Raw genomic sequence first — 14,953 nt, 5'->3', positions numbered from 1 at the left:
TGAAAACGCATCTGCGCGACACACTTTGTGCCTCGAACGTACAAAAACGCCGCCATAAATCGCCACCCCAGAAAGGATATTGGTAAGCTAGGTCGATTCGTAGAAACGACCACCTTCGAAACTCGAAAAATCCCAAGTCTTTGAAAGAAATATCGCTTCGACTATCCACGATGATTTACAGGAATAATGCTTCAAAAGTAATTAGGCAGCGAGCGAGAAAAAGGGCTCGGTAGATAAAAATTAACTTGCAGAGATAACAATGATGTTTTTGATGAGAAAAGAAATACAATTTTTGGTTGCTTATTGAATACGATTTTAGACGCTCTTTCGACGTCGATGTAATTCGAAGAAACTTTATCTCGTTAAATCGAGGTGGAGAACAGCGCGGTTCATCCCCGTTGAAAAGAAATCGCCGTCCAAAAAGAATCTTCCAGTCTGAGATGTAAATTACTGGTAATATCGACCGAGTGATACGTAATTCAAAGAAAGTAACCGCAAAAGCGTCACAGATTGTAACAGCATTTCGTCGAATCGAATTATTCTAATTTGATCAGACTCTACAAGTTTTCATTTTGTTTCATTTTATCGGTAGATCTTTCCAAGGGAAAAAGTCAGTTTCGAAATTGATCGATCTATCTTCCACTAAACATCGTCTCCTCTAAATAATAATTAAATATTAATTTTCTTATCTGCCAGTACATCCAGAGTGGAGTATTCTGTTCGAATAAATTTTAATTCGTAACCTTCCACTCGCTCTAAATATTCCCATACGATTCTCACATTACTTATTCCGCGTACGTATAATGGATTTCGATTAAAACGATCTAAACTCTGTCTTATCAATACGCTTCGTAATGCTCCCACGTTCTCCGAAGTTCTAACCTCGACTGGCCCAAACGTAATCTTCCACGGATCTGAAGCAAAAAGGCATCCTTTCATGCCGCTAATTGAACCTACAGTCATTAAAACTTACACCGCGAAATTTTTGCCTTTTTTTTTTTTGCAGCCTCGTAACGCGTTTAATCGATGATGGGACACAGACAATTATTTCGTTAAACCGGTAGTACTAATTGGTCGTGGTATACGCACGACGAAGCGCAATTAGAAGAAGGGGTGTTCGAAAAGGGTGGAATCGTCGGTCACGCTCAATAAGTCGTGACGCAACGACGATTCGTACGGCTGCGCTTAAACCGGTAGGAAAGCAACCGGTGGGACTTCGGTGCTGGAAAATTTCGGTCAACCTCCGTTCCGGTAGTGCGCGGGGACACGGTACAAGTAATTTTTGTAAGCGATATCGTTAACTCGTTAACTTAATTTGACAAAAGAGAACGAAACTCTGCGCGAGAGGTAAAATTTACCGATATAAAGGTAACGACGCGTTAAAACACGGTGATTCTGTAAGAAAATGAATCGTTTCGTCTCGAGCGTCGTCGGCGATCTGCACTAAGAATCAACACGTTCTTCTCGATCGATATATTTCGGTATGCAGAATTCGAAATTTTGTTTCTTCGACTCGTATTTCGTATCTTGCTACCTGTATCTCGTGTTTTACGTTTGATTTTTCGATTTTGCAGTAATTGTTGTTCGAGGAGTTAACGGTATCGACGGAAGCGTCGAAACGATAATCTTTTAACGCAAATGACACCTTTGACAAAATCCGTGTATCGTATCTCGTATCGCTTTGTATCTCGATCCTCGAATTTGCAATAATTGCACTTTGAGAAATTCTCCTGAAGAGGTAACGTGTATCTGCAGAAGCGTCGAAACAATCTTTTGATACAAACAATGGCTTTTAAATAAAATGTATTGCATATCTTTTATCAATTTGTATCGTTGCGCGTATCTCTTTAACTTTGCAATAATTGCTTGCAATAATTCATTTTGAGAGTTAACAGTATCGACAGAGGCGTTGAAACGATAATCTTTAACGCAAATGACACCTTTGACAAAATCCGTGTATCGTATCTCGTATCGCTTTGTATCTCGATCCTCGAATTTGCAATAATTGCACGTTGAGAAATTCTCCTGAGGAGCTAGCGTATATTTGCAGAAGCGTCGAAACAATCTTTTGATACAAACTATGGCTTTTAAACGAAATGTATTGCATATCTTTTATCAATTTGTATCGTTGCGCGTATCTCTTTAACTTCGCAATAATTGCTTGCAATAATTCATTTTGAGAGTTAGCAGTATCTCTGAAGAAAAAAGAATCGACGAGGTATATCTTCAATACATATTTAATTAGGAAATCTTGCGTAAGTCATATTTTCGATTAGCCCTCGTTACTTAATAGCTAAAAATGAAATGCACGATATAATACGTAATTTTCTCGTTGAACTAACGATCGTTTTTATTTATTCGTACAAGGTTAATCTTATCCGCTTAGCGAAACTGACCGAAATCGATGTTTCGTTTATTTCTATTGGACTTTAGACGCAGTGTGTTCGTTTAGCGAAGAATTATTTCAACCCGTCGTACTGGAATTTCGTACGACGCCGAAAGCTCGTTATACTCTTCTTCAGCATCGACTGTATCGATTGTATCTTCTCTCTCTCTTCGAGAATGCTTTGAAAACAAAAACCGAGGTCCCCGACCTGTGCCCCAGGGTGATCGATTAGCCAAAGCCACGATGTTAAAATACGAGGAGAGGAAATCCGGTCTGACGTATTCCCTTCTTCTTTTTCTTCTTTTTTCGGCTTTACTGTTATTTTATTAATTTGCCGTTAATTTCCACCAAACTAAACACACCACCAACCTTCTTTCTTTTTTTCTTTCTTTTTCTCTTTTTTTTTTGCTTCTCTGGGAACGAGCTCGAGATTTTTTCTTATAAATTTAGTAGATATGTTAAATCTCTTTCTGATAGAGAATATTCACGATATAATCTCCGATGATAATTTTTCTTACGGAATAACTTTTGAGATTTTACAGAAAAATTTGTTTCGCCGATGTCGAAGAATCTCGACGCATTTTACGTTTTAGCGACATGTGACTGTATCAACCGAAAATACGTAACTGTACTCGCGTTCCACCTAATCTGCATCATCCAGGTATCGATAGTCCCCTAACTTCGTCCAAGCATCACTTGCCATCGCTTTCCTTTGAAACAGCGCGACGGGACAAATTGTCGAGAGCAATCGTTTTCGTGTTTCGTCGCAACGAAACAAGGGACCCTGTCGTGTTGGGTCTAGCCGCGAGCCAAACGAGAGGACACGATTCTAATCTGTTGGTTGATGATCGGTGACAGGTATGCGAGGAGCAGAAGTGCCAGGACGAGGTCTTTCCCCTGTCCATGAACTACGTCGACAGGTTCCTCTCGATCTGCCCTATCAGGAAGTCGCAGCTGCAGCTACTAGGAACTGCCTGTTTGCTTCTCGCCTCGAAATTGCGAGAACCATCGCCGCTGACCGCCGAGGCGCTTGTTTTCTACACAGACAACTCCGTCACCCTGGATGACCTATGGGTAAGTGTTCACAGAATCGCACTGCCTTTCGCTTTTGTTCCCGCTTATTGCTTATATCGGTAAATTCTCTCTTCTCTTACGGTGGTCGAACATTCGCACACACGTCGATTCTTACAGAGAATTCGCTTCTTCGGATCTCGATTGGGTAACGTTTCGAACTTCGGCGGTCGAAGGGAGGCTTTTGCATTGTTAATTTTTAATTATTGGATTGGAACGACGATTTTATTAATTATTGGATTGGCGATTGGAACGAAAAGCGAAGAATACCGACAATTTACCGCGCGATTTATCGCTCAGTTTCTATAAATTTCTACCTCGATGCTAAGAGCTCTAGCGCCTTCGACCATCGATTATATTATAGTTGCGAGATTGAGACTAGAGGAAAAGAACGTCTTAATCAAATGGCAAATATAATGATACAAACGGTAAGAGATTATTGCGTCTAAATAAATAAGTACATAATGACTGCTCACGAAAGTTTAGTCATTTTGGTCGATATACCTTGTTCAGATACCCAAATATCGAGTTATACGTTCTTTCACAACTATTGGCCATAGGAAAAGAGGGAAAATCCTGCTAGTAAACGCTGTCAGCTGCTACCGATAAAACGCTGTGCGTTAATGAAACACACCAGAGCTTATCGTTGATTGCACCTTCTCGATAAGTTTTAGATAGAGTATTGTCAGGTTTTCGGTGCAAAGTAGTCTGACTGACATCTGTCTACCATTTCTATCCGAGAAAAGTGGTTCCGCGTTCTTTGTCGAATAAAAAAAAAAATATAAGTTTCGAAGCTTTTTCAATTTTGCGCGGTATCCGAAATTTCTTTTTACCTTGGCAAAAGTTTCCATACGATAGCACTTTGTGAAAGTTTATTTTAATCGTTTAAGAGTCGTTTAAAGAAAAATCGACTCGAGTAGCTATTTGTTTACAGATATTCGAGAGATTAGATTTTTATTAAAATAACAGGTTACATTGGCGATATAAAGTTGAACAACGATTGCACGATACTATCGTGTCTTATGCGATATTTTCGCATAATCTTTCGTCAAAGATAATTTTGGCGCTTTGATAAGGCATTTTAATAAACATTTCGTTATCTACGATTGTCGTCCGCCTGTGATTGAATATGTTTCTTAAAAAAAAAAAAAAAAAAAAAGAAAAGAATCAACAACGACAAAGGAAAGGAAAAAAAAAGGAAAAATATAGAAAAGTATCGCCAGCTGGATGAAACGTACACACACAATGGTGCGCGATGAATCTCCTTTTCTCGTTAAAATGTATCGTAGACCACTATCGATTCGCCTGCTCGTATGCCAAAGCCATGAAACTTTCATAGGAGAAATTTTACGGTAGGTTTGTCGCAGCATTTGGCGAAAACAGTTGGGGAAATAGAGCACGTTATCGATATCAGACGCTTTTGTTTCTCGATTGTTCCCCGACAAGGACCGTTAAATAAATGGCCGAAACTCAAGCCGCCGATAACTCGTCCTATCGATAGCCTCGCCGATTATCGTGCGATCCGACGTTACGCGTGCAACGTTACGAAGTCTTCTAACTCGTTCCACATTCATGGAATGTAAGAATCACAGCAGACGCAGGCAATTTTCTTGCTTATTCAACCTTGTCATCGTCTGTTCGTGTCATGGTTCCTTTCTATCGCGATTTTCGATCTGTGCAATTACGTTCTTGTGGATTTAATCCTTGCGCGGATAGGATTCCACGATTACTTAACAAAGTGTACGAGTAGCTTCGAAGCTCGGATATTTGAAACTTTCGAATTTAAATTTTGACGTCAAAATGTCCGAAGAACAGGTATATAGAGCAGTTTCGCCGTGTTTCTACGTGTTTCGCGATATAAATAAAAAAAAAAAAAGACACTTTGGAAAAGAGCCATACTAAAAATGTAAGACAAACTAGTAGCAACAAATAAAAAGGAAAAAATCGTCGTGAGGTATAAAACTTTAGCAAACAAAATCACCAGACGGTTCTTTATTTACTATCTAATCTGGCCTCGGATGGCATTGCCAATTTATTAAAAATCCGAATTGGGAACGTGTAGTTCTTTATCAGATAAAGATCGATGCTATCGAGAGGATTTCGCTGGGTCTGTTATTTGATCGATTAAACTTGCCGACAATCTCTACGTTCCTAACAAATTCTCAATGTCGCGAGACATTTAAATTTCCTAGGAACGTCGCTGCCTTAAAAAGAGCTTTCCGCTTTAAACAATTCAACGTAACAGTCTATTTATATTTTATCGTTACCTGGTAATCTACAGATAGATGGATAGATTCTTTTCGCTCATTAAATATTATTACACCTCGAATGTTGGCACATTCGTATTTCTAACTTTGTATTTCACACAGATACGTAAAAATCCATAATCGACTCATGAAAATTACGTAGTTAATTGAATAGGTTTCTAAATATAGAGAGAGAGAGGGAGAGAGAGAGAGAGAACGGACAATTTATCGATGCATAGTTCGATCGATTCCATGAATCATCGTATGAAATATGAAAATTGCTAGGGTTTGGGATGAAAATAGTCATTGGAATCGGCGCCACCTTCCGTTAAAATGTCACGACTTCCTGAGAGATGACAAATCTTGCAAAATCTCGTAGGTGAGCCATCTGATTTGTTGGAGGTTTATTAGAAATTTATTCGAATTGGAGGCAACGTTGACGCGCCTGTTCTTCTTGCCGGTCACATTATATTCATACGTTTTATTGGCGTCTATTATTACTCGAAAGTGGTCGATGAGTAAGTCTGGAAAATCTATTTTCGTTGTTGTCACGGGAAACATAATTTCGTTTGTTTCTACAGGTTTCTCTTCTGTGTTGTTTAAATATTCTTCCTGTCGTTATTGCCGAATCCTATAAAAACATGGAAAAGGTATTTTCAACGATTTCATCGATCGGATCGCCCGCTCTAAGGATTTACCAAATATTTCTACTCGAGCAAATTCATCGAATACAGGTTACGAGAGGAAAGCAGATCTTTCTCTTCGCAACGTCTCTCGCCGAGACGAATGAAAACATGGAAAAGAACACGATCGCGTTTAAATCATTTGGAAACGTCTCGAAATCTAAACGGCGGCATCGTGCGGTGTCCAATTGCGCGTGGTCGGGTCATCGTCGGGAAAAGTGAGCGTTTTGCAAACGCGGCGACGAGGAAGCAAGAATTCCGTGGCTGCTGCGTCACTGAGAAATCGGAACGATCCGTAGAGGATTTTAAATATCACGCGAGGCAAATAGGAAACGAAACGATGGCCGCAGTCGCTCTACGAATTCCTGCTTTTCGAGAATACGAAAGCGTAACTGGGCTTCTCGAGCAAACAAGCGATAGCCCGAACAAGCCTAAATAGATAACGTCTGATACGGCCAGCGTATTATTTAATTTCCAGCCACTCTCGAGTCGCTCGATGCTTCGTGGTTGCTCTTAGACAGATCTCGAAGGATTTCTTTGTTTTCTCTCCGTAATTTCGTTTCTTCTATTGACTTTTCGTTTTATCAGCTTTTAATCGAAGTTGCGACCTGCTCGAGCACCTGAAACCGGTATAAATATCGCCGTAATTTCGCTTTCGAGCAACGTACGACACCGTGCGAGAAGCAGTCGGGGTGACAAAGGCCGTGCTTCGAGAAAACAGTGGACACAGCTCGTAGAAGAGTCTGCAGCTTGCTAATCGTACTAATTAACGCGACTGCGAAATGCGTATACACATTTTCGCATTAGTTGCGATTATCTAAATGACGAATATCGCACGCAGTGTAGCTGCATTCCTCGTCTATAAATGACATTGCTGCACCAGTAGAAGATTAGTAACCTAGATCCAGCACTGCACTAAAATTGGTACACGATATCTCATTATCATACTGCACACAATAAATATCTGTCGAGCCATGAAACGATTTCTGCGAACATCTCGTTTCAACGGCGATCGATATTGACATAAGCAAACTATTAATAAATCAATTAGGATTCTTTGGGTTCAAAGAGTAGCGATTATAACCGCGTTGTTGGCAACAAATTTTCTACGTTTCGCCGTAATTTGCTGTAGCGTCCGACCAAGGACTGGTATTACGTTCGAGAAAGTTTCGTTACTTCGATAGCGACGAAATAGTTAAATTTGATAAAATTTCGAACAAGAACAGGCATAGCCTGATTTGCGTATCAAGCGCGACGATCACGCGAACGAAAGAAATCTGCCAAATATAAAAAAAAAAAAAAAAAACGCACAGGCAAAAAGCGGAAAGCACGCAGGGGTAGATAATCGCCGCCGTGAAACAGTGGAAACGTTGAAAGGGTAATTGCCGTTTTCAGGACGATTTCGTCGCCCCTGAGGGCAATAAACTCGATGCAGTTGATCGTATGTTGTGCCTCGTGCTCGTCGAGTTGTGTAATAAAACAGAAATAGGAGAGAAAAAAGAAACAGGAACGATTAAAAACGGGCGGCGGGAAAGAAAAGGAAGGGGAGAGAGATAGACCGCTGACTAATCATTGGAAAACAAACAGAAAGGTGTTAGCCGAGGGCGTGGTGCACCTGCAACATGTCGGAATGCACATGCACTGGCACGCGTGCAACAGGCACGAAAAAGTCTATCGATCGGACCGGCGGACACCGGCTGAAATTACGAAATACAGTGCCAAGCCCGGAAACGGGGCAGAGTTTCGACACACGGGGGTTGTGTCGCCAATTGCGACCGGTGACCGATATGGAAATTAGCCGAGCTAAATTTTCACGCTACGTTGCGGCTGCTGTTTGTCCACGTTGTTCCTTTTTTCCCCGTGAATTTTAATCGTATTTGGTTGGCTTACGGCTAGCCGTTTGGTTATTTATTTATTTATTCGTACATAGGTATTACAAAATTAATCAAGTTTATCGGGTTATTAGTCAATTTTAACGTTATCGTTCACGTATAGAGATACTCCGTACGAACGAAGCTTGTACCGAAATTATCTTCGCGTTTAAACACTTTGCACTCGGTTAACGAGTCAGAGTGCAAGGAATTAACTGACTGTGTATAAAATATAGTTCGTGTAATTATCAGGTACGAAGGAAGAGGAAAGCTGTTTTTAGTTTACGCGTGATTAAGCAATATGAACGATCAACGGATCAAACGCGTTGCGAGGTAGTCAATTTCTAGGCGATGAACGGCGGACTGGAAGTTTCGCTTTTTAACTTTGTCGACTCGGGTCATGATCTTAGATATTCTAAGATTCGCGTCACTCTGCCGATCCAAGTTGCTACAGAATGTCACGATTGACGTTCGATGAATCGTAATTTTTGTTCTAGTACCGATATAAGATCTTAGAACGCGGCTCGTTGAGATACGCTCGAAAACCAAATTTCCAGACGTTTTCGTTAAAGATGCGCAACGATGTCGACGATTGCTTTCATTACGAGTAATTTGCTACGATTTCTATCAAATTGCCCGATAAAGGAAAAGAAAAATGGGTGGACAGAATGGTGAATTGGTTTTCCCATGGATCTCGGATCGCTTGAAACAATCAGGTCCTACCTTGAAACCATCTCTCGTCTGAGAAACCACCAAAGTTCCGGTGTCAAAGTGCACAGCACCGGAAATCTCCACCTTCCCAGAGTTGGTGCGAAACCTCGTGGACGGCGGGAAGGCGAGCCTGCTCGCAAAAGCTTACGGCGTAGGGTTCGAGAAAGGGGTACACAGGATACCGGGACATTTCGATGACGCAGAAATACCCATAGAGACGAATTCCGGCCGGCTGGCCCCGTGCACCACTGCAGAAGCCGCAGAAAAAGGAGGGGAGCAGGTGATGGCCAGGTGCTGGCTTTGGTATCCTGGCTCTTGCAGGGTTGCACCGGGCCCGTGCTCGACGCCCAAAGGCAGCTGCATCTCTCAATACGACGACACAGAGAGCAACCAGCAGTACCCCTTTCCTTCGATCGCGAGTCAGGAAATCCCGCTGGATATCTTCCTCGGATGGATTTACCGGGCGTACGCGGACGATTCGGTTTCCTCCTCTTTACGGAGGCTGTGAAAGCGACTCGGCGCGTTTACACGTGAACAGGGAACTCGATATTCGCGCGGATGTGGGCCAGGTGCCGGGTAATTGTAGTGGAAAGCGTCACCTGTTGATCGGTTCGTGTATCAGGTGCGAGTCGAGGTGATTCGATCGCAACTCGATCCAACGCTCAGGGAAGTTGTTCCGCTTTGCGACGGTAGTTCTATCGCGGATATTTATGCTAATGCGTGTTTTATAGGAGACGAGGGAATGGGAGCTGGATGGAAGTTTGTTCAGTCGTTAACCTTTTGTACTCGGCCGATGCCTCTACGGCGAAGGTTGAAAGATTTGCAACTATAGAAAGGCACGTCCGTTGATTACGTAATATAATCAAGCGATACGACATTTTGTGTGTTTCTCGTTCTCCGATCACCATAAATCGGCCTCGATTTTGTCTATTTTTAAACGGAATAAATTTGCCAACTATATATATATATATATATATATATATAATTACGAAGATTTTCCTCGTATTCTCGAGATCTTCGTCAAGCGTCGATACTCGATGGTTTCGTACAATATCGGACTTTTTATACTTCCATTTATCGTACATACTTGACGTTCGAAATAAGTAAATTGTATTATAGTAACGAAGAACGACGACCGTCGATACGCTTGGAAACGCGTTTGGACTAGGAGAGAAAGAAGCCGCGAAGCTTCGATCCTTCCTTTTCCACTTTTATCGTATCAGGAAGACCCTTTAAATTTCTTCCTCCCATGGGTCCCTCTGTCCATCGAAGTCCTTTCGAGACTCAATTTCTTGAAACCTTAGAGTCGACTTTGTTCGACTTAATTTACGAGCCTCTGTTTCTTCTTTGTTCGATTAATCGAAACTAGCGCGAACAGTCGATCGATAAGTCCAGCCTTGGAATTAACGAGTCACGTGATATTTCTAGAAATTTTCTACTCGTTGCAAAGTAAACATTTCGATAGGTACATTTTCCCTCTTTTCTTCTTTCCTACGCTATTCGATCGTCGCACGACATTTTTTTACACGTTTTGCTAACGTACAACGTATACGTATAACGTAAATATAGAGAAATGGAAGATTCCCGACTAAAATAACGAAAAATATCGCTGGAGAAAATAACCGGCAGTTCGTTAAAGCTATAGCGCCAATCCTTTCTCTATGTAACCACCATCACCTGCCCGTTGGTCATTATGCATGCAGATCTTGTCGCATTTCCCGTATTTAATAAACAGGACTAACGAGCCAACCAATTTTTCCCCGCAATTATTTCGACTATTAATTATCGATTAATTTCTTTTCAAATTCCTAGTCGATCGTTAGTCCATGTACCGTATAATTCCCCGATCGTGGTTACACGAACGCCTATGGATTCGACATAGTCCGCTGCCGTTTGCGGATGTTCACCAGTCAGACGTTCGCCTTTCCTTGATCATTCTACGCGATAACAGAGCCTTGAAAGTACCGGTTAGGCACGCGATAGTTCGGTTACACTTAATCATTCTGTTTAATTTCAACGTTTAATCTACGCGAATTTTGCCCGTTTTGGAAATAACCGGTTCACTCGTATCTCCTTCCCATTCCAAAGAAGGCTTTTTTTTTCCTTTTTTAAATTTCGCATCAGTTAGCTGTTAATATTAGTCTTGGCAAAATTTTGCAAACCACCATTCTGAATCATATCTTTACGCGGTATTCCTGGATTTATCTCCAACTCGTTTTTAGCCAACGATCGGATAATTTACGAGCACCTACACACGCGCACTTCTTAACAAAGGTTAGGAAGTTGCGAACGTTCACCTGCCTGCGTTCGATTAGAAACGACACGTGTCCTGGTGCGTGCTTTTCATCGCACGTGTTGCGTGCGCTTGTCGAGTACGCGTGCTTCCATACGCGCATCGCGCACGGAATCTCCTGGTTACGCAGCCGCGATGTTTTAAAACCGGGATGCTACTTAAATCTGGAGAAAATACGTCTACAACGTCTTTGGACGGTAATACGGTTGCAAATTCGAGGCCCCATGAAATCGCCGTTCCGTGAGTTTCGATTTTTTAGCTCGTACGTAGGTGAGAAGGTACTTTGCCGACATTTGACTTTACTGTTTTCAGCGGACAATTATTTATTTTTTAAATTTATTTCGCAATGAAATATTCCATAAGATTAAGAAATTTATATTCGCAGTTTATTTTCTATAAAATATTGTTTTAGTATATTTGTGAACATTCGCGCGTAACAGCGTCGTGGTATTTTTAGATTTTTAGATTGTGCGAGGCACTCGTATTCGGAGACTTTGTCAGCAAAGTAATTTGGCAAATTTAAAAAATCACCGTAAAATTTGAGAAACGTTCGGAAAACCAGGCGTTCGTATCGTCTTGTTCAATATATTACTATTCGTGTTTCTCTTCTTTTAAGATTCCAAGTATTTTTCTCATATTGGATTCATAGATACGTCTTTTCTCGAAAGAGTTTCTCTGTGATCGAAACGCGAGATAGAAGTCATGCGTGAATAATGTAAGACAAAATATAAGGAAATCGCGCGATTAGAGGCGCAATAATTTTTAACAAAGATCGCAAGGCCATCGGATGCATCGATGCAAGATGCGGAACGAGACGTTCTCGAGAAACGTTATATATCGTAAACAGTAATTTTACCTCTGACAATAACTTTACAAAGTTAAAAATTTCTGCGTGGTTAACGTTTATTGGCAACCGTGATATTTAAATATAGATAAATAGAACGCTCTTTATCTACATTCTACTTTAAAGTTCCAAAGATTTAAGGAGCGATCTTACGTTTGATAAACCTTTCGAAAAATGGAAAACACGTCGAAACTTGCGCAATATTTTCCGAGCCTACCTGATATATCGAGTAACCACGTATCTATCGTATCTGTTAGATTCCTTCGTACGCCTTTTCTCAAATAAAATCAAAGTTAGTTTCACCATATTTGCTATATATAGAAACAACTTCTCAGAAAAAAAAGAAGAAAAAAAAAAAAGAAAAAGAAGTAAGTAGATCGTGCGATTTTATTCAATCGCTAAACGTTATAACTAAATATTTTCAAAAGAATCGGACATGTTCGAAACTCGAAAATGATTCATACCAACGCGTGCATTCCAAACTCGTCTGGGAAGATCCGTATGCAAATGGCGAGAAGTGTACGGTCAGCACGAGTGTAAAATTCACAGTAGATGAACACGTTCGTCGTCAGACATCTGTCTCCTCGAAAACTCCTATTCGCCTCTCTCGAATATAATTTATGCGCGTTTCTTAATTTATTCGTCGATTCGAACGACCGCCGGAGGAGAAGAAGAGGCTTTTTTCAAGAGGAAGGGACACGATCCATTTCGTCTTTTCTCGAGACCAAACTAATCTGGATAACCCGGTCGCGTTTTATTACGATGGTCGATGCGTCGCGTCGTTTCGAGCCAACGGTCGACCATCTGTCGCTGCAATTAGGAGCCAGCACGCGAATTGCAAAGAAACAAGATGCGTACTGCGGCATGAAAAGGTGCTGCTTTTCACCTGTTTTATTTTTCTCTTCCTGCATATTCGAGCAGTAAAAGGAAAATAGAAATATCGGTAAAATGTCTTCATTCGGCGGATCAATTTTCAATCCTCCCGTGCTATGAAAAACGTTTTCAAAGCGAAAGGGTTTAGACGATAGAAATTGGTAGGGCAAATAGAAAACGGGGATTATATATAGTTTAAGTAAATTTATAAAGATACAGAATCTTCCCCCTTTCGAGCTGAAATTGTTTAATTTCAAAAAGAATAACTATTTGGAATATATTATTATTATTATTATCGTAACATATTAGAAGCAACTATTCCCTAGGAATGAATTTTTTTGCCGTTCGATTTATAGTTATTGATCGCCGGTTACGTGGTTCCTCCGCCTTATCTCCTTTCCTCGTCGCTTTTCATTGTTATTCTTTTGTCACGCGCTGGAAACTCTCGTTTCTTCTGCCGCTGGTGTTTCCTGGCATTTAAATTCCCCGCGGCACGTGACGCGTATGAGAAAAAGCTCGTATGCTACCGGTGACTAAATTCAAATACCACAGTTTCCCGTTCCATTGAATAGAGAGAAAGAATGGGTTTCGGATCGGCCGACACTATGTCCACCCCGGATGACGACGGTTACCGACATTGTGTTTAGTTTCAGAAAGCGACTTCTTTTTCTTTCGCTTCTCTGACGTAATTTCTTAATCGCTGAAAAGAACCTGCGATTCTGATTCGTTTCGTAAGCGTACGCTTTGCGATTCCGACGATATCGCAGTCGATTTTCCCATACGAAGAATGTTCCTCGTCCTTCGGATATTAAAAACGTCGAACGTCCCAAAAATTTCTCTCAACGACTCGAAAAAAAAACTCGTTTTTCTTTATTACCAATTAGCTGCTAAGACTCGTAGAACGAAGCATCGTGAGGAAAATTACGCTTTCAACGTCGAAATTAAGAAGATTTTTATCGGCACAAATTTTCAGCGAACGAACCTGCTGCGGTAAATCGTTCGAAGCATTCAGAACGGAAGGGGGGCCTTTGTACGTGAAATTGCAGCAGAAGAAAATTGCAGAAACGCATTCGAGAGTCGTTATCAACACATGCTACAACCTGTCGCGAGCATCGTAATACACACCTTGCGTCTTGACCAATGAAACGAGGTGTTTCCTTCCTCGACGTGGCCTACCTTAAAGCGGTCGTGCGACAGGTGCGCTTGTTCGATGCCAGCAGGTTTCCATTTCGACGGGACTGGGACGAAAGGATCGCTGGACTGCCAGCGATCGAAAGAAAACTGGAATTAAATCGACCCTCCTTAAATCGCGTGAAATTGAATCTATGGAGTTAATCGCGCTTCTAGCTTTCCGGTTTCGATTTCGTTTAGCTCGATCCCCAGGAATTCCTTGCATCCAGGTTTTCTACAGGCGTGCGAATAGATTTCTCTAGCTTTTGTATTCCAGTTTCTTGGAAACAGGTTTTTTTTTCTTGTTTTATCGGTGGTTACGTAAGAAAGGAATCGATTCAACGTACTTCTTGTTAATCCGTGTTTCGTCCTTAATGCGGCAAGATATGGTTATTAGAAGAAGCTTTCAAGGATAACACAGGATAATAAATCCTTCGTAGATTCAACGCGAATTCGCCGTTTCGTCGGTTTCCTGGATACGTTACGTTATAGCTTGTCGTCGAGTTGCTCCACGACAGGTGCACTGTTTTCGCTGCACTCTGTTCGCCGTGAAAGAGAAGATCAGTGATTACAGGTTTTACAGTGATTTTAGAGAATGAAAGATCTCTAAACTTTCTGCGGCTTTTATATATTTGTACCAACCCTACTCCGCAAAAATTCCTTCAAAAAGCAAAATACCGATGCCCCGATTATCTAGGCCCAAAGGAATATAATTAGTCGGGTCCATGAGAAATACCATTAAGACGTGAAATACCTACCGTTCCTCGACCGGAACTTTCTCTAGCCAGTTAGAAGCACGTCTTCA

General features: G+C 41.2%; 1 protein-coding gene across 1 annotated transcript in view; it reads left to right on the top strand.

Annotated features, from left to right (window-relative positions):
* The window catches only part of LOC117234950 (G1/S-specific cyclin-D2), a 45,200-nt gene that overhangs the window by 5,801 nt on the left and 24,446 nt on the right, over positions 1–14,953 (top strand). The window contains exon 2 of the mRNA XM_033496542.1: positions 3,245–3,460. Coding sequence (XP_033352433.1) covers positions 3,245–3,460 — 216 coding nt within the window. The remainder of the gene's footprint in view (positions 1–3,244; positions 3,461–14,953) is intronic.

This window comes from Bombus vosnesenskii, unplaced genomic scaffold (genome assembly GCF_011952255.1).
Source record: "Bombus vosnesenskii isolate JDL3184/JDL3185 unplaced genomic scaffold, Bvos_JDL3184-5_v1.1 scf7180000013311, whole genome shotgun sequence".
NCBI lineage: Eukaryota > Metazoa > Arthropoda > Insecta > Hymenoptera > Apidae > Bombus > Bombus vosnesenskii.
The sequence above is the reverse complement of the archived record's forward strand: the minus strand, read 5'-3'. Positions and strand labels throughout refer to the sequence as shown.